This window comes from Trypanosoma equiperdum (genome assembly GCF_001457755.1).
Source record: "Trypanosoma equiperdum strain OVI genome assembly, contig: ctg_983, whole genome shotgun sequence".
Lineage (NCBI taxonomy): Eukaryota > Euglenozoa > Kinetoplastea > Trypanosomatida > Trypanosomatidae > Trypanosoma > Trypanosoma equiperdum.
In genome coordinates, this window is record NW_027124957.1 from 89496 (window position 1) to 114920 (window position 25425).

General features: G+C 47.3%; 8 protein-coding genes across 8 annotated transcripts; 2 read left to right on the forward strand and 6 right to left on the reverse strand.

Moving 5' to 3' along the window:
• Positions 1-801: 801 nt before the first annotated feature.
• On the reverse strand, positions 802-1821 carry TEOVI_000880700 (uncharacterized protein; the record flags this gene model as incomplete). The annotated part of the gene is made up of 1 exon (XM_067227501.1): positions 802-1821. One exon carries the CDS (start codon positions 1819-1821, stop codon positions 802-804), a length of 1020 nt encoding a protein of 339 aa, XP_067083602.1.
• Positions 1822-2650: 829 nt separating this feature from the next.
• Positions 2651-3202, reverse strand: TEOVI_000880800 (uncharacterized protein; the record flags this gene model as incomplete). Its single annotated transcript, XM_067227502.1, has 1 exon — positions 2651-3202. The coding sequence occupies one exon, from the start codon at positions 3200-3202 to the stop codon at positions 2651-2653; it is 552 nt and encodes a 183-aa protein (XP_067083603.1).
• Positions 3203-5280: 2078 nt separating this feature from the next.
• On the reverse strand, positions 5281-6456 carry TEOVI_000880900 (protein phosphatase 2B, putative; the record flags this gene model as incomplete). The annotated part of the gene is made up of 1 exon (XM_067227503.1): positions 5281-6456. The coding sequence occupies one exon, from the start codon at positions 6454-6456 to the stop codon at positions 5281-5283; it is 1176 nt and encodes a 391-aa protein (XP_067083604.1).
• A 251-nt stretch (positions 6457-6707) lies between these two features.
• On the reverse strand, positions 6708-7622 carry TEOVI_000881000 (2OG-Fe(II) oxygenase superfamily, putative; the record flags this gene model as incomplete). The annotated part of the gene is made up of 1 exon (XM_067227504.1): positions 6708-7622. One exon carries the CDS (start codon positions 7620-7622, stop codon positions 6708-6710), a length of 915 nt encoding a protein of 304 aa, XP_067083605.1.
• Positions 7623-7969: 347 nt separating this feature from the next.
• TEOVI_000881100 (phosphomannomutase, putative) lies at positions 7970-8707 on the reverse strand (the record flags this gene model as incomplete). Its single annotated transcript, XM_067227505.1, has 1 exon — positions 7970-8707. One exon carries the CDS (start codon positions 8705-8707, stop codon positions 7970-7972), a length of 738 nt encoding a protein of 245 aa, XP_067083606.1.
• Positions 8708-11015: 2308 nt separating this feature from the next.
• TEOVI_000881200 (uncharacterized protein) lies at positions 11016-11393 on the reverse strand (the record flags this gene model as incomplete). The annotated part of the gene is made up of 1 exon (XM_067227506.1): positions 11016-11393. One exon carries the CDS (start codon positions 11391-11393, stop codon positions 11016-11018), a length of 378 nt encoding a protein of 125 aa, XP_067083607.1.
• Positions 11394-16247: 4854 nt separating this feature from the next.
• On the forward strand, positions 16248-16784 carry TEOVI_000881300 (uncharacterized protein; the record flags this gene model as incomplete). Its single annotated transcript, XM_067227507.1, has 1 exon — positions 16248-16784. One exon carries the CDS (start codon positions 16248-16250, stop codon positions 16782-16784), a length of 537 nt encoding a protein of 178 aa, XP_067083608.1.
• A 4610-nt stretch (positions 16785-21394) lies between these two features.
• TEOVI_000881400 (DNA mismatch repair protein MSH6, putative) lies at positions 21395-24388 on the forward strand (the record flags this gene model as incomplete). Its single annotated transcript, XM_067227508.1, has 1 exon — positions 21395-24388. The coding sequence occupies one exon, from the start codon at positions 21395-21397 to the stop codon at positions 24386-24388; it is 2994 nt and encodes a 997-aa protein (XP_067083609.1).
• Positions 24389-25425: the final 1037 nt, after the last annotated feature.

Below are 25425 nucleotides of genomic sequence, written 5' to 3' on the forward strand. Positions count from 1 at the left end.
CTATCTTTCTCTCCCTTAACTTCTTTTTTGCTTAGAGGTGCTCACACTGGTCACTAGACTACGCTACCGGGGCCCTGTTTTCCGAGTTATAAACGTCCTTTTCCCTTCTTTTCCTTCCGTATTGATGGCCACAGCAAGCTACGTCACCTTTGGTGACCTAAACCTGAACGACAATACGCCGGAGAGGGGACAGAACGGAGAGCAATAGTACGGGAAAGAAACACAGAGGCAGGCCAAAACGTACACGTACGATCTGCTAAAACCATTATGGAATACACGAAAAAAGACAATGTCCATTTGTGTGCACAAAATAACAAAAAAAAGAGAGAAAACTGTTACTGCCAATGGTCCTCTCTGTTGTTGCCATCACAAAAACAAAAATTGCACATGAACGCTAGTGACACATGGTAGACTTCTTCTACCGCGGGGATGGGGGTGGGGAGTTCGTGTACCACCATGTTTATGCCACCACATACATCACCAAACGGCTGATACACAGTTTGCCCAATGTATGCGCAGATACCCCGAGCAAATGTTTTAAGTAACCAACACTAAAATGTGGTGAAAAATAGGGACACTTCTTCCCCACAGGACCGAGAAGTGTTTGCTCTCTTTTTCTTTTTTTAAAAATAAGTGGCTAACATGCGTTTCTGACCCTCTCGGCGTACGCACCCGTTGCGTAGCGAGGTAAAGAAGTTATATTAGCGTGCTGATGAGAAAGAACGGGGAGAAAAAATACTGTTTCACACACTACTCCACGTGGTTTTAGTACGAGGTATCAGCCGGCGTGGGTGTTACTTTTCAAGTGAGCCGTTGCCGGTACAGTTCTACAAGGTCATCGCGGTCTTCGTTTGAAAGTAGAGAGTAACCCTGCAGCATCAGCGTCAGGGGAACTAAAACAAAACCTGTTGGTTCGGTCCTGCTCCGGTCGACTGGTTGGAGAGAGGTGTCCTTAACCACGTGGAAATCAGGCTGGCAAACCATTTGCACGAAAAGTCGCACTTGTTGAACCAAGATATCCCTAGCCGCAGCTTCATCCGATAACTCTTTCAATTTTTTGTTAGCTTGATGTATTTGTTCTTGTTTATCCATGATATCGGCCGTTAACTTGTTCCGTATGTTGGAAAAAGTTTGTAGGTTCTCCTCCTTTTCATCCTGTAGCCTTTGTGTCATTTTCCTCAACTCCTCCCTCTCATCAGTGAGTGACTTAACGCGATTCTTCAGGCTTTCATTCTCTGCCTGCACAGCACTAGCCTTCAACCCACGGACTCCAACTGGAGCACTGATTACCCCCTCGTTTCTAAGCCCTTCGGAGGTTTTATCACAGTTATTTACCTTTGCGCGCAATCGCTGAAGCTCCATCCTCTGTTCCTCCATACGTGATCCGTACACGTCCATCAGCCCGAGGACGTGTTCTATCGTAGCACTGTGACGCTCAGCCGCTTCCTCTAGCTTGAGTTGAACTACAGACAACCTTCGTCGTAGCTTAGTTTCTTCCCGGTCCCTCTGCCGTAGCTTCTGTAGCGCCTGCTGAAGGTCAGTATTCAGCTGCTGTAACCTTCGACTAGTCGCGCCATCGCTCTCACCACTGAGGCATCGTCTACTTTCATCCTTTGGTAGCACTCGCTCTGAACCTGTGCGCACGCCTTCGACTACCTGCCTGAAGAATCTTGAACCATCCTCCACATTTGGTGAACCAAACGTTATCACGGAGTGCTGCAGCTGAACCTGATGATGCCCTTTGCTTGCCCGGCACGGCACTGCAGGCATTTTCGTGTGCTGAAACGGAGGAACGAATGGTGGGGTTAGTTTATCCACCATAGTGGCCGGTGAGTCCTGTTGCTGCTTTTTTTTTCCATTGGAATAATTGATAAAAGGTTAGGAGGAAAAAGAAGAGCATCCAAGGAATTTTTTTTTACAAAACGAAAACAAATATGAAAACAAGAAGGAACAGTGCTACTGCCTCTTTTATCGGGGAGGGGAATAGTAAAACACGGCTAGCCCCTGCGGTTATTAAAGCGGGTACCCACGTGGTCCTACGGCACTCCCTGTTCGTGACGTTTCACAACCTTAAGGCTGTGCGGAGACAAAACAGTGGGATATTGAAGTTCCAGATTTTGGGTATCCTAAAACTGGTCTAAACTGATCAACCCGCAGGCTCTCACTGGAAGGGAATTCAGCAAACTCCATGACTTCAAGTTTGTCCCTTCGCCCCAATACCGAGTAGCTGGCAGCGGGGTCCTTGAGGGCAACGTTTCCCATATATTGTGCGCACCGAAGCCCGAGTTGCGACACCTCTCGATGTTACCACCACTCCTACTGTTTGTCACGGCTCCATCACGATCTGACCCTTTACCGGGCCTTCTTCGCTACCCCCATAGTCTTTTCACACACACACAAACACACCGTCCGCGCAATACCCCCAAACAAAAAACCTGTAGTGCGAAGCAAAGCGATACCTTACCGACATCGACCAAAAGCACTGCGTCGTAGCACCCCTTCTTTCCACTTTAATATTGATCCGTGCAACTCATGTTGGGGGACGACGAGGTTGCTGCAACAAATCAATTTATCAGAAAAAAGGGATAAAACCTCCTCCAAATGAAGTGTCCATACGAAAGAGACACAATCGAGACATTTCCGCGAGGAGTTACAACGTTGTAAGGGCAACAAGAGTCATGCCCATGCAACGTTTGGGTAAAACTGCCAGTGATGAAGGGGGCCTTTGCTGAAAGAGGTTGATCCCACTATTCGGCAAACGACCTACAACTGCAAATAAAAAGTTCGCTAAATCTAATCTAGCTAAAATCAGTAGCCTCGACGGCAACTGTAGCCACAATTCATCCTGTAATTCACTCATTAAGCCCTCTCGACCTGGGAAGAACGTGGTGCAGCCACTCTCCGCAAAGGCGCCGGGTAAAAGAAGAAAATTGTTGCCCTGTGAAGACCCAAGAACACATGTAGATGGTGGTAATCTCGGTTCCTCCCCCTTGTATGAAGCTGAGAAATACAGCATCAGACGCAACGTCAGAGGAACATTTACCACTGCTGAGAGGAGTCGTTGCTTCCGCCCCATCGTAAAGCAATCCAACACGAATACAGCAGACGACAACGCCAGTGATTTCGACCCAAACATGTAGATGGTCAACGAAGGGCGCAGCCACCCCACCGATGACGCTGGTGGACACTCCTTCAAGTGCATGATCTAGCGCTTGAGCGACACAGAGAATAAAACAACGCCCTTCCCCCACCACGCCACCCGCGCAGCTCGTTTGACAATCAATCTACAAAAACAATATTTTTCTTCGTCAGCGTTAACGCCACCCACATCGTGGAAGTCAGTATTCCCCAACCCTTCCATGTCTGCATCCCAAGCATAACCCGCACAGCAACGGAGCAGTATGTGGTATCCACCTGTAAGCATCACACATCTCTGCACAGCGCGCCTGCGGAAAAAACATAGCTGCAAATCTGTAGAATGAGTTACGATTAGCCACCATTTACAGAACCACTTGAAAAGGAGGGGAGCTCCACATCTCACCGCTCAACGAGGGCCATTAACACGCCAGCAGGATGCACCAGAGTTAACAACTGTCAGTATAAGCCGCATGACACCGCGTAGTAAAGAGATAGGGTCATTCACCAGACCGGATGTGCATGGAAGATATAGAGCACAGAGGCACTGCATGCTAATATCCCGCCTCTCAAAGAATTCTAAAACCACACCCAAGTGCAAAAACGCATAGGTCAGTTTAACCCCTCAGCATGATAAAGTAGACTGAAACATCGAATCCTTAAGGTTTGAAGGGCACTTCGTGTTCACACACGTGCGTATGTCCGTTCGTGTCAACAGGAGGTGCACTATAACCTCGAGCAAGCAACGGCGTACTCCCTGTATGCCTATCTAATCCTCCAACGAGGTTCTAGAAGCAACCGAATGAACCTACGGCATCTGTACATAACAAAATTATGCAGCTTCCAGTGGAATCTTCCCACAGCGTGTTGCACACTTCTGGAAACGTCAACTTCGAATCTATTGTCTTTACCTACACAGGAAACATATATCTTGATGCCGAACGCTCTCGTTCAAGCCCATCCACAAGCGTATATTTAACGAAGAGGTGCTCGAAACGTTTTTGCCGAGGGTCGATACGGCAGGAATTGGGTCCACGTGTTTCTTTCTTGCGCAGTACAACATATCACACGAGCACTCACATACTCGTGGTGATTTAAGCGGAGTTACAAACCTTACTGCTGTCATTGCACATGCTGAATGCAGTGGTAAATCACTCATTTCATAACCGGTCCGGTCAAAAGAGAAAACACAGACCTCCTCCTCTCATATTTGGTAAAATCGGACATCACTCCAGGGAACAACGGTAACTCCGTCGCTATCTCGATGATCAGTCGGCATCGGCACCCTTTGACATCTACAGATGTTCAATAAGTTGAGTGTTAACGATGAAAAGAAGGCATTCAATGTCCCGTTCCCGCATACCCCAGAAGCGATATCCCCGCTCTCCGCTGTACGAGTAAATGCCGCACAGATCACACTTGCAACAACGTAGGCGCCCTCGTAAAAGGCACGCATAGAAGCGTGCTCCCAGCGGCAACCGCATAAAATCACACATCCCGGTATTTCGGTCTCTGGTAGAAGAAGTTACTATATTCAAATCTTCCGGACGTATGATTAATTCTCCAAATATTCAAGATGATTCCATACACGTACACTTTTGATCAAAGAACGAATTAAAAGTCAAAAAAAGTATTAATGACTGCCTCATGGCAGTTGGTACAGCAATCATATACTCAATACCAAAGCAGAACGTCTATAAACATCACCAGCTGTTTCCCTGTTCGCAACACTCATAATAAACCTCATAACAGTGATCTGCTCCAAGGGGATCCCCCGATTAAATCCTTTTTTTTTTCACAATTGTTGGTTCCATACGGCGACGGAATGATGCAATGTTTTGGCCGCTGGCGCAGGAACACCTAATGAGGACTCATGAAAATGCGCCACAGGCGATTATAGGGCAGCTTTCCCCTCTGTGTCTTGCTCTTTACGACCCTGGCTGAGTTGAGAGGACTTGAAAGAATTTTAAACTAAATACTAACCCACACCTAAATACAACGGAGCGGTGTTAAAATCAAAAATGCGAGATAAAAGAAAGAAGCTTATATGTGCGTATATATACCCTCTCGCTGCTGGCCCTCGTAGGCATAGAACGGAAAGGGGGTCGACAATGTAAGTTCTACAAACAGGAAACTTGAGTCTCATCATGCTCCCTCACACGAAATGATGGAAGCAAATATGTCGCGAACACTATCCAACAGGTAAGAGAATGACCATTCAAATGCGTTAAGATGCTTTGGGAGAACATAAGGATGAGGCGAGCAACAAAACTGCTTTATACCTATTTGTTTCCCCTCAAGAATGAGGACTGCACCCTTGTTGTGCAAGTTATCACAGTAATTAGGGGCAGAAAAAACGGACATCATGCACGGAAAATTGGAAACACTGTTGAACCTATACAACTTATAACCATCATCTTGAACCTCATGGCTACGTACGACGCAAAGAAGACCATTCGTCAACAAAAAGTGCTTTACACTATGATAGTTAAACAAATAACTGCAACCTCTCTGCTCGTTGTCAAGAAAGCATGGCGCCGTACCGTACGATGGGCCATTTCCAGGGGTGTAATAATCATCTCTAGAACCTTCGCAAACTGACGACGGATTCTCTACATCCCAAAACGGATCAGACCATAATAAATCACACATAGCCCCTTTCGACGGGGGTTCCCGAAATCGATAAATTAAGCGAATATTGTCAACACTCGTAACGTCAGGTGAAAGACCTCCATGTACACAAAAATACTGATTGTTTACAACAGCTGCCAGTGGAAGACAATCAAACGCTGTCATAATAGCTTCGTAAACATCGTCATTATATTTCTTCAGACACTCTCCCCGAAAATCGAAAATATTCGACATAAAACGGCATTCATGGTTTCCACGAAGCAAAAATACACAACTCGGGTGGGTTAGTTTCGCCGCAAGCAAAAGGAGTATACACTCGGTGCTAAAAAAACATGAGTCAATATAATTACCTAGAAACAAATACGTTTTTGCCCTACTGAACATATTACCTATAAATATAATTTTTGCTAAATCGTAGAACTGTCCCCGAACGTCGCCGACGACTACAACCGAAGGATCAGCAATCCTCAGGACGTTGGGTTCCGTACGAAGTACACTTGATGCATTTTGAATTATGTTGAGTGCATCGTGCTTGCTCAAACGTCCTTGCCGAAGAAAATGAACAAGCATTACCTCAAGATTAACTTTTCCTTTGCCATCGATTAACGCCTCACGCTTCGCCTCACACCATAGAGGAGGGGGGATCCGGGGACCCCCCTCGTCTTCCCCGGCCTTTAGTATAGGCAGCATAGCGGAAACAATATCTTACTACTATCCTCACGGATGTAAAATCCCTTCCGGTCGTCAACCTAGAGTACGGAAAATATCAGTAGAAACAATATATAAAGGGCATAAAATTTATCAGGGGGGAAATAGTTGATCGGATACTCCAACACCGTCACGCAAAACAAAACAACTACCACGTCACTGCGCTGTAAGTGCAATTGCATGCAAAAAAACCTTTAAGGGGGAGAAACACGAGTTGCTGACTCAGAACGCCACTAAATGAATGTCGTAGCGGACATTACGATAGTTTTAAGTATTTCTTGATCAACGACCAAATTGTCGGCAAACTCCCGGAATGTGACAGACACACGACGGTTTTTAACATCCTCACGCCGTATGCCATGCATCCATTCGTAGCGGCTTACACCGGTTAGCAGAAAAAAAGCACCACGTGGGACAAACACGGTCACTGCGACCTCATCAGCGCTCACAAATGTTAAAGTAACGTCATCCAACAAGTTAAGACCACCAATGCGGTCACCCCATAGCCACGTGTCGTCGATGTGAGGATCCAAACAACTACACTCAGCCGTATATTCCAAAACTGATACTTCCACAATACAATATTCCCTCATCGTTTGTTCTGCAACAAAGGACCGGACCCTGTCCAGAGTCGTTTTCATCTGATGCGGCAAGGCTCGGAAATCACCCACCTTCAACTTCCGTTTCTTAAAATTGGCCTTAGGCCCGTACTCCTGTTTCCTCCTTCCGCTTTGTGAAACTTTCCAGGCAGCAAAGGGGGCTGGATTATCAAAGAATGCCACCAGGTACTCTTCTTCATTAGGAGAAACAAACCCTGGTTGGATCGTTAATCCGGATAGTTCGATATCAGTTCGCGCGATAAAACCTTTGTGATCTCCGCAGCACTTTAGTACTCCACCAGCCGTTTCAAAAACGGTCCTACATGCGCAGCACATAGAAAGCAGACTAGGTCCCACGCAAGCGAAGGAGCATGAGGACATTCGCTGGTCAGTATATTGCCGTAGAACGACATCAGATGCGTTTGCGAGTGAAACGTGCCGCCTGACTATAGACTGTGCACGATCTGAATCTATGCAGTGCTGGCAAAAACGTATACCAGTGCAGCGGCACTCCCCTCCTCCAAACGGTCCTGCGGGAGGGTGATCCATTATCGCTGCCTCAATTTCTTCGGTCGATAAGGGCGAAAGAGAATAGTTACTCTAGTGAATATTTTAAAGCATCCCGCTACATATGGTTTGGAAAGACACTTGATTGAATATGAACAGCACAGTCCACCACCAAAAAGAAGGGATGTGTCTCCATGAACTAGGAAATATAAAATCAAAAAAGGTAAACCGCATCCACAAACTTCGGTACACTCAATGTGCCATGGTTCTTCCTGGATGCTAAAAGAAAACGGTGCCAAAGCAATTGAGTTCCATCCCATCAGAAACCAACGGTAAGTAAGGGTGTTTGTACGTTGTCTTCGAAAAAACTGTGAAGAAAGCCTGGTAGCTTACTTCATGGCAATTATTTTTTCCACCTCTGCAATGGTATCTTTGTAGGAAGTAACTTTGTGCCCAATAGTCCGCTTGTCCGTGTAAATTTCGTAGTCATTTCCACCTTCTTGGGTCTTATCGCCAAAAAAGTGGATCTCCTCGAAGTCGTCTTCAACAAACTGCAAACAATAGGTTTTGTCCCAGCCTACTGGAAAGACATCAAAGCTTATCTGTCCACCAATAGAGTATTTCAGCCCAAAATCGGGGAAGCTATTCTCCAGCTCCGCAATTAAGCTTGCACGGACTCTGTGTTCGTTATCATAAACTTCAAATTCATCTCTCTCAGCCTGGGAGCAGTTGCGTCCTATCGGCGAAACGTTTATCATACCATTCCTATATTCGACAAATGTGCCCCTCTGGACCGGAATATCAAGGTCAGCAATAAGCCGCAGCGTTTTCTTAACAAATTTTACAATGCGGTCGTTTCCAAGTGCATTCAACAAACTTTGCCGATGAATCTCTAATCCATTCCGGTACGCCAGTAGACCATTTTCTGCAAATACGTAATCGAACTGAGTGAGGACGTCACGTCCGAGTTGCTCAACCTGCTTTGCAAAGTCAGATCCTCCAACTGTACCCACACAAAACCCTGCACCCCGCGCTCGCTTTATCAAAGCCCTCATTTCGTCCGTTTGGCAAAGTCGAGGAGGGGTTAGCGTTCCGTCAACGTCAAAGAGTAAAAGAACTCTTTTCATAGCGTGTGGCTTTGTTATCAAAATGAAGCGGCAAAGGAACAAGAACTGATGTAAATACCTACTTCATGCATGGGGAAAGTAACGATGACGATGCAAATGGCTCCACATACATACCAAGAGTGATGATATCCATTAAAATGAAGAGAAAATAGTCCATTTAAAAAATGAAAAGATGGTTGAAGAAATGAGAGGCAGTGCCACCAAACCACAAAGACAAAGGACACTTCTACACAAGGCATCCCAGGTGATTCATGGAAAGTTTCCCCGCACCATTATCTGAACATCCAACAACAGGAATCGGTGACGGAGCACATACGCAGTAGCGGCTCAGAACAATCTAGTTGTCGCCCACCTCGTGGACACACGCGAAGATATTACTAAACTCTTAAACAAAGCGACTGCGAACTTACATCCACGTTCCCCCCCAAAAAAAAGAGAGAGAGAGAGAGAGATTGTCAGACACAACACAGGTGTACAGCTTCCACCGGTAAACATTGATTCGAGGGCCAGTATCTTTAACATCGCAACAGAAAGACCACAGCACTTCAGCCGGATGCCATTCTACAGTATCCGCAACCAACCTCTTCTCACGAAGACTGTGAATACTAAGCGAGTGGGCGCCAACGTTGAACAGTACAGAGTAAAAGGACCCTCTTGGGAGGCCTTTAAAAAAAGCTCCATTGAGCAACAGCGATAAACCCAGATCACCCACACGCGACAGAAGTCCCCTCCCGCGGTCTTATCGCTAGGACTGTCCGAGCATACGACAAGGAGGAACCCACCCACTTCCGCCAACGTAGCTCCAGGCCGCGTGGACCGAACAACTCGAAACAAACCGTCTTTTACGCGCCCACTAGGAGTCAAGAACACGTCCGCCGGCGCTGCTGATGCTCGCACCTAAAACGAGGAGAGGCATAGATAATCACCCCCCCCCCAAAAAAAAAAAACATGCAGTCTACCACCTACCACTGTGACGACCGCGAAACGTAGGAAAAAACAATCGCACCTAAGACGCTCATGCCCAAAGAGGCAGCCACAACATGTTTACATTAGGGAAGTCCTCAGACAGGCGCGCACCCCAACAGCGTACTGCAAACCGCTGCCTTCTCTAGCGATGGGCTGTGGCACTCTCAAAGAGATGTCGGGATGCGCCGGTCTCACCTTGCTCTTTACAAAACCGGCAGCAATATCACCTTCCTGATGTCCCACCGGCAGCCCACGGATTAGTAATGGCCGGCTGCTCCCTCATCACTTTCCGGGCAAACAACTGAGGGGGTACTTCCATGGCACCTTGGACGTGCGCGGCGAGCATAGGTCAGCTAGCGTTTCGGTGAAAAGAAAAGGGGCCGGCAGAGTCCACATGCTGCAGCCCACGTAGTGGTGTCCCCGCCCCCGCGCCCAGGACCCTTGCCTCCTAGAATTTTTTTTAAAAAAATGCACCGAGTAGAGCCCTAACTTTATCACGAAAAACGACCAAATCTCTTTGTAGCAGGCGCCGCTCTAACTCAATTTGGAGTCCCCATGGGGGAAAAATAAAACAAAAAGCAGCATCTGCGACAAAACATCAAACACAGCGACAAGGGCCTCAGTATTGACGCAGCTTCCCTTTCTGTCAGACGAGCAGCTCGGCAAAAGCCCAGGCACAGGGCCTGTCAGTTCCAGGTTGACGGCCACCTGGGACGCTGGGACGCGCGACCTCCATCGGTTGATACCTCACCTTCACACCGTCACCCCTCCAAGTACTCAATTCAATAGTGTCAGTTGTCATGTCCCGGCCGAGGCGAACCTACCGGCATTCTCGGTGTCAGCTCTCCAAAACCCCTCCAGAAACGGGAAAGCTCTCACCGCTACGCTTCCTAGCGACTCGCCCCTCAAGCGTTGTTCCTGCAGCGGGCCGAAAACTGAGTGTGACCCCTCCGACTTTCTGCTACAACGAGTCCGGTTGCCCATCCCTTTATACAAAGTGTTCCCTCCTTATTTTGCAACCTCCAGGGCCATAACAGGCGCCATTCCGGTGGCCCCCACGTACACCATCACGAAGAGAAGAGAAGTGGGCGCGTATGTATTGAAAAAAGAGAAGGTTAGCAAGATCGGCTTACTACCCGAAGGGCCCCCGTCGTTGTGCGGGGATGTTTTGGTAGTGGAGTGGGACATATGCCTCGATAACAATAAAAGGCACTCGAAACCCTTCGTACTCCTTGGGTCCCTTCCCCCACGAGGATGTGTTGCCGCATCACTTCCTCAGGGATATGAAGCAAATAGGCATAGCTATGCATGAACGCTCTGTTATTGTACCCTTAAACTTCTTCTAAAACCTGTCACCGGAGATGGGTGTCTCGAGTGTTGATTCGCGCGAATTTGTCCACGCAAGAACCCACCTTGCAGGATCCCTCAAAATCACCCTTACCCCCGTTAAATTCCCCCACGGAAAAATAGCGATAACTGAACAGTTCCGCGATCCAACTCTGCAGGAACAGAGGTAAGCACTAACGGCTCCAACTTCCAACCCTTTGGAGCGGGATAAAGATGTCCCTTCACGCAGAGGGAGTGATTTCGTCGTCCTTCGGTATGCGGAAAATATGTGAAACATTGAAGGCATATGGGAGCGTGTAAAATGTGGCCATGCGCGTGCCATTAGTTCAGGCAGCAGCGTGACCCTCTCGAGGTGCTGCCTCGTTAGAAACATGACCCTCCAATCCGCATCGCACAGCGACAATCAAGTCATACTCTTCGATGCCCGCGTAAGCTCTGAGGGGGCGCCGATATCATGTCTATGAGTGCTATTTCCATGGAACGGTGCCGGCTTACCAACTCTAAACCGTGCTATAAAAGAGTAAAAGCGACCGAAGCGATTGGGGACTGCGGAAATATCCACAGCCGTACAGACACACACAGTTGTAGCTATTATTCATGATGGAACGATCGGGGCAAAGATCATCGGACGGGACAATACCAAAAGCCCTTCTTCCGGGACAAAAAGTTGTCCGAAATGGGAAGGAGGGAAAATGTCTCCACAAACGAATACCAAACGGAACCACTTTTTGCTGCAGAAGCGAACACCTTTATACGTCACTTCTCGATTCCCAACGGTGCCGAAAGTGACCCCGCAACACTGAAATATGGAAAAAAATAAACCAAAAAGTCAGCAGGCGAATTGTATCCTGCTCACCAAGAGCCTCCGTATGAGAGTCACGCCAAAGGAAAGGAGAAGAGAAGCAATCACTCTATAACTCCGAAGACCTCCGGAAGATCAAGTTCCAATCTGTCCCCTGTCCCACATGGCACTCTCACTGCAATGCCGCCCGAAGGATATGGTAGAAAATTGTGGGAACATGTAGTCAGCGGTGAAACGGTAAAGGTCCCGGCAGGTTTCTTGCCATACCATCCTCCCTATCATCTATTCCGAAACACTTCAAGCAGTGGGATAAAACAGGGGTGCACAACAAATTCGTAAACTTGGTCAAGAAAACTCACTCACCCCCTGCACGACATCCTTCCAAATAGAACAGGTTACCGCCGCCCACTAAGGTAAACCGCTTTCCCAAGAAGAAAACCCCAACGGAAGATAGACACATCTCACGACACCCGACCCTCCACTGTTAGTGGCCACAGTGATCTTCCTTCCTCTTTCCAGCAAAAGCGGCAAGACACAGGTTCCAGTCTCAACGTGGCGTCTTCAAAAGCGGCCGAACAATGAGGAGCGGGGACGCGGAGACCGCAACGGAGGGGGTTGAACACTACGGATACGTTGGGGCTCCACCGTTGCTCCGACACTCGGCGGCCGCAGATTAAAACCGACCCTGTCTTCCCTTCGTTGAAATATTGATGATCTGTTGTTAGTTTTACCTACTCCTACAGATGAAGAGCACGGTGGTGAACACAAACTGACATGGTCACACTCTCCATTGTTCCAAGCATGCATCACACGAATACATGCACACAGCATGTGGATATACGATATCACGTGATGATGCAGAACTTTCAAAGCATCAACAGCGTACACCACACACTATAGAGAGAGATAGTCATGCCTTTCTGATCTTTTATTTTTTCACCCAATCTATCATTCCACATTATTTTTCCCATTAGAACACGATGGTATAGAGTAATAATGTGAGGTAAAGCAGATACATATGATGTGAGAAGGAGAGCTGTGACTGTAGTTTCATTCGAAGGAAGAGTTAACAAATAACATATACAGTAGCCACACCTCCCATATTGTGTACATAACGCCTCATGGTATATTATGTGCAGGGGAACTAAGCCGATATAACACACTTTTAGTCACCATAGGAAATGCATTCTCACATCTTGAATAGTATCGAACACTAGGGAAATCTCCGCATAATTATATGCCCTGTTTGTGTAAAGTGTATAATACCAGACTCTCGAACACTACCCATGGTGCCTCGAACAGATCTTGGCGTAGTGTTCGAGAGAGCTCCGTATAACGTAAGGGTATTTTTTAGTCTCACACTGTGACGCTCGCATTCCACTACAGGTTCTGGTTTCTCACTGGAGTAAAACAAAAAATCAACCTTGAGGGATGGGGGCAAGAGACGAAGCTGAACGCAGCACTACCTACAGAACCTTTGCTCCAGTCAAGCGACGCCAAAAAAAGATTCCGATTGCAAGTGGAGAGGGGCTGTTCGCAAACTACCGGACGGCCAACAAGAAGGGTCCAACGCTGACTCAGGAGGAGTCTGACCGCTCGCGGAGTTCCACGGAGAGGCTCTGGCGTTTTTATGATTGGATGACTCGACAAGTCGATGAGTCTGAAGTTCAGTTCAAAGAAAGTGACCAAGGGGTTGCTCCGCATTTGAGGAATAGGACCAAAGGAACGATGACCCACACGCTATCACATGCAAGAGGAGGGAGCCATCGTGCCCATACCGTAGAGAGGCATTGGCCACCCAATGTGTTGCAGCGACGCACGTTTACTGGAAACGCGGTGCAGCTGTAATGAAGCGCTGCACTAGATAAGATGATGTTCGCAATTTGGACTGGTACACCAACTCGCACCTAACCCTAACTCTAAACTATGGCTTTGGAACTCAGTCAAACCCTAAAGACTAATCAGTATATCTCCGGTTTCCATTGCAACGCTCCTCCGAAGGCGGGTGGGCAAGAAATGGATTGGCCAAGAGACAACTGGTGCTACCTTCCTGAGGTGACATTTCGCAGTGTATGTTTTTGAAGTAGACAGCCAGTGGGTCAATGGTACAAACAAGGTGACGGCCCGCCATAGCCAAACAGAAATCTTTTTTCTCCTCAGCACTGGTTGAAACGTCTTTTTTTTGTAGGAGGGGCGGTGGTAAGTAGTTTGCTGTGTTGTCGGATTTGTGAATTTCAACCAGGGACTAAGAAAACGTTCCCATTATGAATCGTGTAATATCCCCGAGACGTTGATCAGTTCACCCCCCCCCAAAAAAAAAGACAGAAACCAAAGAAAATGTAGGGAGTGAGTCCCAACTTTCGTGTAAACCACCCTGCTTTCAGACGCGCATTGTAATACTGTACCAAGCCCACTGCAACGCTGACGCCAAATTTACTTTTCTACGCCCAAAGGAGGACTAGTTTTACGATAAAACACAACGCAGTCACGCTCGGCTCACTGAGTCACATCGATACTAAGTGCGGTCACCTATGCACCGAGAATAACATGCTATCAACCGTGATGACGGCTACGATTCCATAACAAACTATCCCTAGAACTGGGGGCTCTAGGGCGGTTTCCACACACACACACACACACACACACACACACACCTGACCCGTACTTACATTCAAGCCCTCTAATTTATTGTTGGACGCTTTCACTCTCGAGACGTCGCAGCTGCGTTTTGTGATCTGAGAACATGTAAGTCGACGCTGCTTTGAAGGGTGTCACTCGATACACGTGTGTGCCGGAAATGGTCTCTCCATGTGAAGGAAATGTAATGACAACAATGTACGTAAAGAGAAATTCTTTCACATGCCCCTGCGTCCGGGATCAAGAAGTCTTCCCCACCACTACGGACTGGAGAGCGGGGCGCCACGGAGGGTTCTGTTAAGGAAGAGACTGCCGCAATTTCCCCCTGTGCTCGCCAAAACACACACCTTGGCTGAAACCTCCTTCACGTGAGAGGTGCATTCCAGTCTACGCAACGGAGTTGCAGCAACTGCCGCTGCTCCCTCTAGTTTTGTCCGCAAAAAAAGGCGGTAGGGGTCCTTTAACCCGGTACAACTGAATTCGGCATGGTGGATATCGGAGAGATTTCAAAAGTTATCTGGCGCGCGCAGTAACAGTCTGGTCAGTCTGGCGGTGCCCGCCGTTGGGTGTTCTCGTTTTGTGGACGGCATTGTGACCCCTCCATCCGGCGCCGGCGAAAAAAAATAAATAAATAGTCGTTTGCACCTGAGTCGGCCGTACCTCAGCAGCACAGTCAAAAAGATAAGGAATGGTCGTGCACAGGGGGATAAAATACGCGATCTTACTGCCGGAGCCAAAAGGGTCCCGCTCGACATCTGTTGCGATGTGCTCCTAACGTTTCTCGACTGCTGTCTGCGTGAAAACGATCAATCAACGGATTTACAAAAAACATTTTCCGCAACACAGCGCAGGCATGTGTACGAGCTTCTCATTTAGCTTAGGGTGATGGACTGTAAGTGCCTGACCCGAATCTGTCCTGGCCGACGGCCCGATGCAGTTGTATTTTTCCCTCAGGGACTGACGAGTGGAAAACGGCGTCCCAGCGCTACGCCGTTGACCCAAAAGCTGTGCAATACAGGGTCCCGAGCACAGCAGTGTCCTCTTGGTGGCTAGCGTTGCCTGCTCATGGTCTCCTCCGGAAAGAGTGTCTGGCGGACCATTCGCACTGCGTCAAGGAGTTTTCTTACCCAACGCTTGCCCGCTACCCGCCGTCCCGGTGAATGGTCCAAGTAGTGCCTGCGACAGGAAGAGCGCACAAGCACCGGACCAAGAAAGGGGCCCGCTCCCAGCATCGGAGAGGATAATGTCCGGAAGCAGGGAAAGTCAAATAAGGTTTGGCCGTTCGCGTGGCTTCATTCGCAGTTCTCAGAGCTGTGCGTGCGGGCGCATGCGTTTTGGGCTTCCGCTTTTCTCTGTGTATAGTGAGCGTGGGGGTGGGGCTTTTTGCATAATTCTTTTCCCTACTTCTCCGTGTTAGTGTTCGTCGAGGCCGCTACATTGCAAGGCGCCACAGTGGTTCAGCCGCCGTGGGCCACAGTTGTTTCCGCATGTCGGCGGTTATGATTCTAAGCAAGGGGGTACTATTTACACAAGGTTTCCCCATAAACTGCTGCCCGAAAATGCGTTTGTTCGGGCGGCGCGCGAGTTACACGTCGGGGCCCCCTTTGTAGTCAATTTATTTTCGGCCGCTTTTACCACTTGGAGCGATGGGGACGCCAGAGGGACCCTTCACCGAGGGAACACCCGTAGCGGCAGCTTTCGCTGGAGATCCCCCCGCGATGATGTTGAGTATGCATTTCGCAAGTGTATGATGTGACACGGTGTGGCACGGGGCGTCGGTGTATTGGTATGGGGTGCGCACCTCTTGTTTCTGGCCTGAGGGCGTCTGTCCAGAAAATCTCGGAGCCGGGGGCGAGGGGTTGCTCGAAAGGGTCATGCAGGACGCGATTACGTAGTACTGGCCCCTGCTGTGTCGAATCTTTTTTTTTTTGGACGGTTTGGGGAGTTGGCGGGTCGTGTTGTGACTCTAGGCTGGCGGCGATTGTGAGCCTTTTGCCTTTACAGTGGCAAGTTTGTGGATTAACATGTTTTTTAAGCGGCGTCATTATTTGCAGACGCGGTGGCACTGGGTACATTACCACCCGGGGCTTGATTGTTTGTTGGCGTCACACCCGGGTTTATCAACATGTCGTTGGTTGGTGTGGAAGCAATTTGACGCAACCGCTGAAGGTATTGAGCCATCATGCACGACAAAGAGTTTTGAACCGGAGTCGATGTATACCTGCGCATATGGGCGGAGATGTGGTATTCGTTTTGCTGTTGCGAGAAGCTACCTGCAGTTGCATTAAAAAAAGGAAAAAAACATATAAGGGGCGCTTTCAGTAACTGGGTTAGTGGTTTTTTGTAATTTTCCCTTTCTGTTGCGTTTGTCAACGAGTGTTCTCTTTTGTTTACAGGGATTACTTCCGCCTGACTTTAAGTTCTCATAAATGTCGTGTTGCGCATCCGTTCGGCCGCAGCTTGTGGTGCCATGACGTCTTGCTTCCCTAGGGGAATTTAACGCTGTAGGTTACTACTGTTTAAAACAGACGCATCTTCATGTGCATGTACGTGTGCCGTTTTTCGTTGAAATGCTCTGAAACGTCTCGAAAAAGGGAGTTATGATGGCTGCACGTGTAGTAGCGCTAGTTAAGTTGCATTGCCCTTGCACAACACGCCATTATTATGTATACACTCTTTTGTGCTCACTGTTAACTGTTGCATTGTTTATTCATTTTTACTAACTGGCGTAATTAAAGTGACTATATATGTGTGAGTTTATGCCAGTTTCAGTTGCCCTGTTTCGTGTCGGCGTCACGGCTGTGAATGCCTTTTGATATACGGCCTGGTGGATAATTCGGCCGACCTCTTTTTCGCGAGTTTGCCAAGGGTTCGTTATCGGTGTGCCAGCCGTTGACGCCCATGGGGGTTATGAAAATGATTGTCTTTCGGTGAAACTGTTGAAATACGCACTTTGTATATCAATAGTGTTCGGATTAACGACTCGAGTTTTTCCTGTTCGACTCGAGGAGAATCGGGCGGACGAATCTCTGAATGTGTGTGCAACCGCGATTTCCCTTCCGTTACCGATTGTTTATGTTGTGCCGCGCGAATTATCTTTAGATTGATTTTGACTCGCTTGTTTCTCATAGATAAGTACCGTGAATCCTATATATTAGCTGTTTTTCTCTTCCGATGTGCCGCATGATTATGCTGCTTCGTTGATTGGCCACTCTTAACGGTATCGAGATACACATCTGGATACCTATCTGCCCTTAGTAGTCATCTTTGGTGGTATTAACTTTTCTGGATTATATGTATCACACTTTCTCTCTTACTGTGGGCGTCTCGAGACACATGCCTCTTTTCTTCCTCTGTGTGTTGGAAAGTGGACCGTTTTGAAAGGTGGTGTAGCGTACTCTTACTTATTTGGTCCGACCATTGTTGAAAATTCATTGTAGGAACATTATGCTGGGTCGTCGGTTCTTACTTGGCAAAGTGGTCCTTAATCTGGAGGGGGAATTGTACAACCGGTATTCCCGCCCATGCGCAAATATGTTTTGGCGGTTAGATGTGTGTGTACCGCTGCTTGTAAATCGTGCAGTAATCAGTCGATCCCAGTCTACCAGTATGCAGCTTAATACTGACCTTGACAGCGGACCCAAAATTCCCCACTGTCTAAATGGCTGACATTCCTTTGCTGTTTTTCTATTCAGGTTGAATCCCACGGTGTGCATATGCCTGTAAGTATGTGAAGATCGAGTAGACATGCCGCATCCCCAGTCTCCTCCCTGCACGTCGGTACGTTTTTTTTTGCTAGCTTGTAGCCGATATTCTTTTCGATCCGCACTTTCCCTCGATTTTGCCGCAAGCCTACGGCACGGAGGGAATTTTAGCTCTATTTCCCCCTACCCTGTGGTACGTTTGAGCCGAATGCTTTCCCTGACCGGCCGTAATGCACTTTTTTCTTGCTTTTAGTGAATTGGGGAAAGTCGTGGAGAAAATCCACTAGCCAACTCTTTCCCTTTCTTATTGTATTTTTGTCATAGCTTTAACTTATTCTTAAATAGGTGAGATTCACTGCGCTTTTGTGCGTTTGTTTATATCGTCACGGATAACATAATAGCCCTCTTTTGATTTTCACCGAACAGCGGCTCTGGGAAGGGTGAACTCCCGGAACCATACATGTAAGGTGTGTAAACATCGTTCATGTGTTGTTGCGGAGGGTTGGCCGTACGTGCGAGGATGTTTGTCAAAATTTCGTGTTGGAAGGTTTTAAAATGCCTTTCTATGTGATAGAAAAGTTGAAGATATGCTTACCACAACCACTGTTTCCAACATTTATTCTTCCCTTTCGCTCGATTCTTCATGAATAAGGGATTAGTTATACTCGCTGAAAATTATTTTAATGTTTTGAAGGGGAAAGAGATGGTTGAGGTTCCTTTGGTTACATGGTTTTTTTTAATTTTCGCTTTCCAATCTGTGTAAATATCAGCCGATTTTGCAGAGTTTGTGGACACAATATCCCATTAGTCTGTTGACTGTGGTTTGTTACACGTATGGGCGACAGGCCGCTCCAGCGCTGATGAAGAAGACAAACAACCCTTCCCCCGTCTACCCGATGTGCTGAACCTGGTAATGCGTTGTGCTGAGTTCCCCGAACCTGGCCACCAGCTGCTCATATTTTTTAATTACTTAAGCTCTACGAATTGGTTCATCGTACGTATGTATCGGTGCGATTGTGCTGGTATCTTTTTCCTTCCATTCTGTGAGGCAACCGGTGCAATATGTGTTTCTAAGGAAGTGCTACACGCCACGATCGTGTTTCCCCCCTTGCCTTTTAATCTTTACACTTACAATCCATTTATTGTACCTTGACCCTTATGCTATATTGCGTTTTTTATTTTGAAACACTAAGGCTTTTTTGATTTGGTGTTAATGGGTTCAGTGTTTTGTTTGGAGGGGTACTCTTTTAATTAACGAAAAAAAGTTTTGGTGTACTAACTGGTCGCGGTAAAACAAAAACAAGCTGGGAACCGATTTAACCGCGGGGCATCTCTGGGTATTGGATGCCTATCTTTGATGGCTTATGATGTGCCATGCACATATTTACCTCTTCACCGTTTTGCGTCTTTTGTCCTCGGTTTTGTGTGTCCCAAAAAGCACCAAAAGGGTGAACGGTTGCTGAGCTTTATCCCTTGATTATAATATTTTCTTGTGGACACGTGATTGCTCAGTATTGCTTTGCTCTCCAGCACGTAGGGCAACAGCTCTCGTGCCCACTAGCTCCTATCGACTTTTTTCTTCCGTGAAATTGGGCTATGGTATATTTGTCTCAAGGTGGCCATGCAGTTTCCGTTGTCACTAGTTATTGTTCAACTCTGTTACTTTAGATATATCACTAAACGGTGCATCGTGGCGGTTTTCACTTGTTATCAAGCCTTTCGGTGTTTTCTAACTGTTTTTTAATTCTTTGAGTTTAGCTTAGCCATGGTCTAGGGTCCTGCATAACATGCAGAAGCTACTGCGTTTTCTCTCGATTTCTTCCCTTACTTATGCAATGATTCGGCGGCACATCTCCCCTTATAAATTGTATTATATAAGGAAAATATAATAAAATCGATGAGTAGTAATATAATAGAGGACTCGCTGCTCACAAAATTCAGCGAGTCTTTCCTCTAACATTTAGTGCCCGCATCAATCACTTTTATTTCTGAATGAAGCAATAGTGTAGTTTGTTTTTTTTATACTTTTCCCCTGTTGCAATGGGTTGACTCGTTAGTGGTTGTTGCATTCGAAAATGATCATAGCGGTGCATACGAACCGATGTTGGGCACCGTATGAACAATTCTTTGCGGTATGTCGAACCTTTGAGGAGAAAAAGCTGATTGGTGCTTTCTAAGGGTCGGCAACTCCCCCTTTTCTTCAAAAAAATCTGAACATGTTTTCATTTATTCCTCAAAAAAAAAAAAAGGAACTACGGGCATTATCCATGACTACAACTATGGTGCTTTGTTTTATTTTTCGTTTCGCTTGTTTCTTGTATGTATGGTATTTCATGGAAAACCGAGGCCTCCAATGTTTTGCTGAAAACGTTTATGGATTTTTCTTTCCTCACCGGCAATACGCTCGTGCACACATGTGCTCTGCGGGGCAAATGGTACGAACTTTCAGTCCTGGCGCTAACTTTTTGGGGGTTTGGGGCCACGTTTTAGTCTATCGTTGCTGGTGAAGCAACAGGTTTCCAGTGACAGGTAGCACGGCATGTTTTCCTCATAGTGCCCAGTGTGGAGAGCTAAGGAAGGTTCCGTGTAGGTTTAACATCCTCGCGGAATGAACAGCGGATGAACATCTGCTTTCATGATCTCACCCCATTTTCACAGTTGATTACTAGAGTGTGTCATCACTACAAGCCGGATTGATGGATAAGAGGGACGTTGGATGTAATCAGCGAGTTTGAAACAGGTTCTGTCTTCTTAGGTATTACCGAAGGTCTTCTCGTTTTATTCATTTTTTAATTTTTACACTGAGTGTTATTCGTGTATGTATCGGGTACACCCTTTACGATTATATTCAATTTTGTCTCAAGTTAGAGGTAGCAGATACATGTTTTTGTCACCTTCGGAACGGTGGTGAGGAATGACATGATATTCAAACATCAGCGTGATTATTTATTGTTTCTTTTCCTTCGTTTACCCTCGTGGTTGACACTTTACGTCTAACACTTATAATAACTATTACCACGGGATGCTAGGATTCGGATACCGTTTCAGAAGGCATATATGTGTTTATTTTTTCAACTACTTTTTTTCGTGTTTGTTTACCTCATGGTGCCCTGTGTTACTTACGATAGTATTGCCTTTCGCTCCTTGTTTACTTGCCTAAGTGCTGGAGGGAGATCTGACCCTTGGTATCCTGAATTATTTAGTTGAGGAGATCTCTAGTTCCGCTTTCCAATGCCTGAGGTTTCGCTTGAATGTGAGGACATTTGCCCTGAAAACGTTTCTTACCCGTTTTTAAGGGGTATTGATCCGAAGCGACCGCCCTCTTCTATTACTATCCCTCCTAGGGACTTGGAGGCAATGGCTGCCATGGAACGACAGTACTGGGAAGTGAAGTCAAAGCACTACGATGTGGTAATTTTTTTCAAAAAGGGCAAATTTTATGAGCTTTACGACCAAGATGCCGCTATGGCTCACCGTGAGTTCGGGTTGAAGCTAGTTGTTGACACCACTAACCGAGGGAAAATGCGGCTTGCAGGCGTCCCTGAACAAACATTTAGTGAATGGGCCCGTCTCTTCGTTTTTCGGGGCTACAAGGTGGGTCGAGTAGAGCAAATGAAGGAGGAAGGGGAGTCATCAAAAAATGCTCGTCCGAAAGTCGTGCCACGAGAGCTAGTTGAGATACTTACCCCTGGCACCATAACCGATCCCATGATGATCAGCGGCTATGGTGCAGTGTTCGTACTTGCACTGTATCCAATGGGGAGCGGTAGTGTGGATGGAATGGCCGTCGATCTTTCCCGTCGCGTTGTTTTCCACTGTCCCTGCGGTACGAATGGCAAGGAGAGCGCCGCAGGCTTTGTTGAAGAGGTGCTTAATGAAGTTTCTGCGCTCCTTCAACAAATCCGTCCCCGTGAAATAATAATTCCGCGTGGGGCTGTTGATGCGCCTGGTGAGGAGCCCAAGGGATCATTTGGGAGACGTCTATTTGAATGGGTAGAAGGGGAGGGTTTCCAGGTTGAACTGGTTGAAGAGGTTGGTACCTCACTTCGCAAACTCCCCCTTGAGGAGAGGAGCTTAAAGGAGGCGGGTCGTTTCTTAGCTCAGTATTTTAGATCGTTAAAGTTGAGTAATGTTGACTCTATACTTTTGGAGGCTCGACCATACAACTTTCACCTTTTAAAGCAGCAGGTAACCAGCGGTGTGCCGTCGAATGATCGAAGTCGTTGCTCCGATTCAACTCTTCTGTGGTACGAACGTCGCGAAGACCCCGGGTTGGTTCTTGATGCCGCGACAGTAAGTAATCTTGAACTCGTGGGTAACCTGCGGGACGATAGTGAACGCGGATCTCTTTTTAATCTGATCAACCGTTGTTGCACCAACGGTGGAAAGCGTCTTTTCCGTTCTTGGATTTTGCGACCTTCCGCGTCCCCGCGTGTTATCAATGCGAGGCAGGAAGCGGTACGCTTTATCATCGAAAATAATTTGAATGATCTCTGGGCCAAAACGGAGGAGTCTGCCGATGTTACGACACCAATATGCACCCCTAATTCGAGCACTCGTACTTCCGAGGGCCCTACCCAAGAATTCACTCAGGCGAGTGGTACGCAGTGTGGATCGAAGCGGGGGAGGACAACAAACACATTTGAATCTCGATTTACAAACCTTTTCGCCACAGATTTCGAGCGCAATCTTTCACGGTTGGCCGATTTGAAGGGTGACTCGCAACAAATAGCCTTCGTAGATCCTCTCGTGCAGTACAAGAAGCATCTTCAACTTATTATTTCAACCGTTGTTGCATTCGAGGAGATGCTGGATTGGTCTAACAACGTCCAAAAGGAGTGTGCCCCCCCTCTTTTGCAGGAACTGTGGGGAACCATGGGCGCAGTGGCTCCTGCTGTCGCCTCAATCAAGGCCTGTTTCGATCGAAAAGCTGCTGAGGTGTCAGGGGTGATTGTACCATCGCAGGGAGCATGTCCCGCGTACGACGAAGCTACGGAGTGCTTAGATATCATAGAGAAAAAATTGGATGAAGTTTTAAGGGAGCTGCGCGACAACATTTTCAACGGTGCTGCAATCACCTACTCTCATATCGGTCGTGAAAATTTTCTGGTTGAGGTTCCATTGATGGAGGCACCTAAGAGATGTCCCCCTGGGTTCATCGAGCGATCCCGTACTTCAGCGTGTGTCAGATATACAGTCGCAGGTTTGGAACCTCTGGTAGAGGAGCATAAGCGTGCCAAAACGAAGAAAGCAGATGCCCTCTTACTTGTTGTTCGAAACATTGCCTCGCATATATTTAATTACTTCCCCGTCCTTTATGAAGCCACAGCGGCTCTTTGCTATTTTGATTGTTTGCTCAGTCTGGCGTCGCTACATACCAGTGGTGTCGCTACTTGCTACCCCGTTGTACAAGAATGTGACGCCGGTGCGTACCTGCTTGCGGAAGAACTACGACATCCATTTCTCAAAAGCGATTCTGTCCCAAACACTGTCAATCTTGACGCTACACATGGACGCATTTTGGTGCTGACCGGACCGAATATGGCTGGAAAGAGTACGCTGATGCGCACAGTTGCCGTGAATGTTATAATAGCCCAAATGGGTGGACCAGTGTTTGCTACGTCTATGCGCTTGGCGCCCGTTACCCGTGTTTTCACAAGGATTGGCGCTCGCGATGCAACGCACAAAGGACAGAGTACCCTTTATGTCGAGTTAAGTGAGACAGCCGAGATTGTGCGGTTTGCCGGTCCGTGGAGTCTTTGTTTAGTGGATGAACTCGGCAGGGGGACATCTACGCACGACGGCTACACAATAGCGCACGCAATGCTCGCCGCCATGAAGAAAAGGCACCCAGTGCCGCCCCTTCTACTCTTCTCTACCCACTACCACGCGCTCGCGCAGGAGGAGCACAAGTCCATGCAGAAATCCACTTCCTCAGCAGCATCTGAAACTGGGGGGGTTCAGCTCGGTTACATGGACTTTGCCGTTTCTGCTGCAAGTGACAGCAATATACCGACCATTACTTTTCTTTATCGCCTTGTGCCCGGAATCTGCGCGAGAAGCTATGGCGTTGAGGTGGCGCTGCTTGCCGGTATTTCCCCCGGGGTTGTAAACACAGCACGGGTTAAGTCTCTGGAGCTCGCCAAGTGGTACGAACGACAAAGGGACCTGGGTACGGTTCGGGGGTTCATCACGCCCAGCGGGACACAGTTCTCGCATCGGTAGAAACCCAGGTGACGCCTTTACCAATGAGTCCGAGGACTTGGCGGAGAGGAACATAGATCAAATTTCACCCCTGTTCTGATGCCCTCTTTGAACTGTAACGTCTCCGTGTAGGTTGTCAATCCAGCCATTGCGAGTTTCTGCGGTGGTGTTTTATGGCCGAATTCAGATATCTTGAAAACTCACGAGCAGTATTAACCTTTATGTTGTGCGTCAAAAGACTTGCATTCCACCGCGGTCGGAAATGGATCAAATGGAAGGATATGTGGGATGGAGTGATCTTCTTTTTGTTCAGGGCCATAATGAAGCAAAATATCAGGGAAGTGGAGATTCAGTCTGTATTACAGCGTGACTCGGCCTCCAGACGATTTGAGTTCTAGACGAGGGAAAAGGGCGAAAGAGCTAAGTTACAGGGGCAACACTAAACTAAGAAGCGGCAGGAGGGATAAGCAAAGAGGGGGTTGGGGAAGTTGCTATCTCAACACAAAAAGGCCACGGCAAAGTGTATGTTTGCGTGCCATAACGCATGAAGAAATGCTTCGCACGTTCCGTCTTCGTCCTGTGCGCAAGCAATACGCAACAAAATTTCTCAGCAGATACAAGACAAAGGGAATTCTTGCATAACACACATTTCAGTGCGTGCATTGCTTGTTGGTAACGAAAGGAGGAACGATCAACAGGTCACGGTCACTGTACAGATGAAGTACCATGCCGCAAAAAAACAACAACAACAGAATGCTTGTTTTATATGGGGAACCCTACAAAATTACCTTTTTCGTCTCTAAAAGACTAAAACGAAGAACGAATCACAGCAGGCAACAATAACAAAAAAAGCTAACAAAACTGACTATACAACAGCTTGCGATGACTGATGGCGTTCAAACACTGGAAGAGATACATAAACAACATTGAAAACAAAAAGATCACAAGAAACATCACGACACAACAACAAAAAAAACCGGTATCGGTTACCTTCCTCCCTCTTATCATATTTACCATAGAACACAAAACAATAAGATCCGAACATGTTCCGCTGTGTC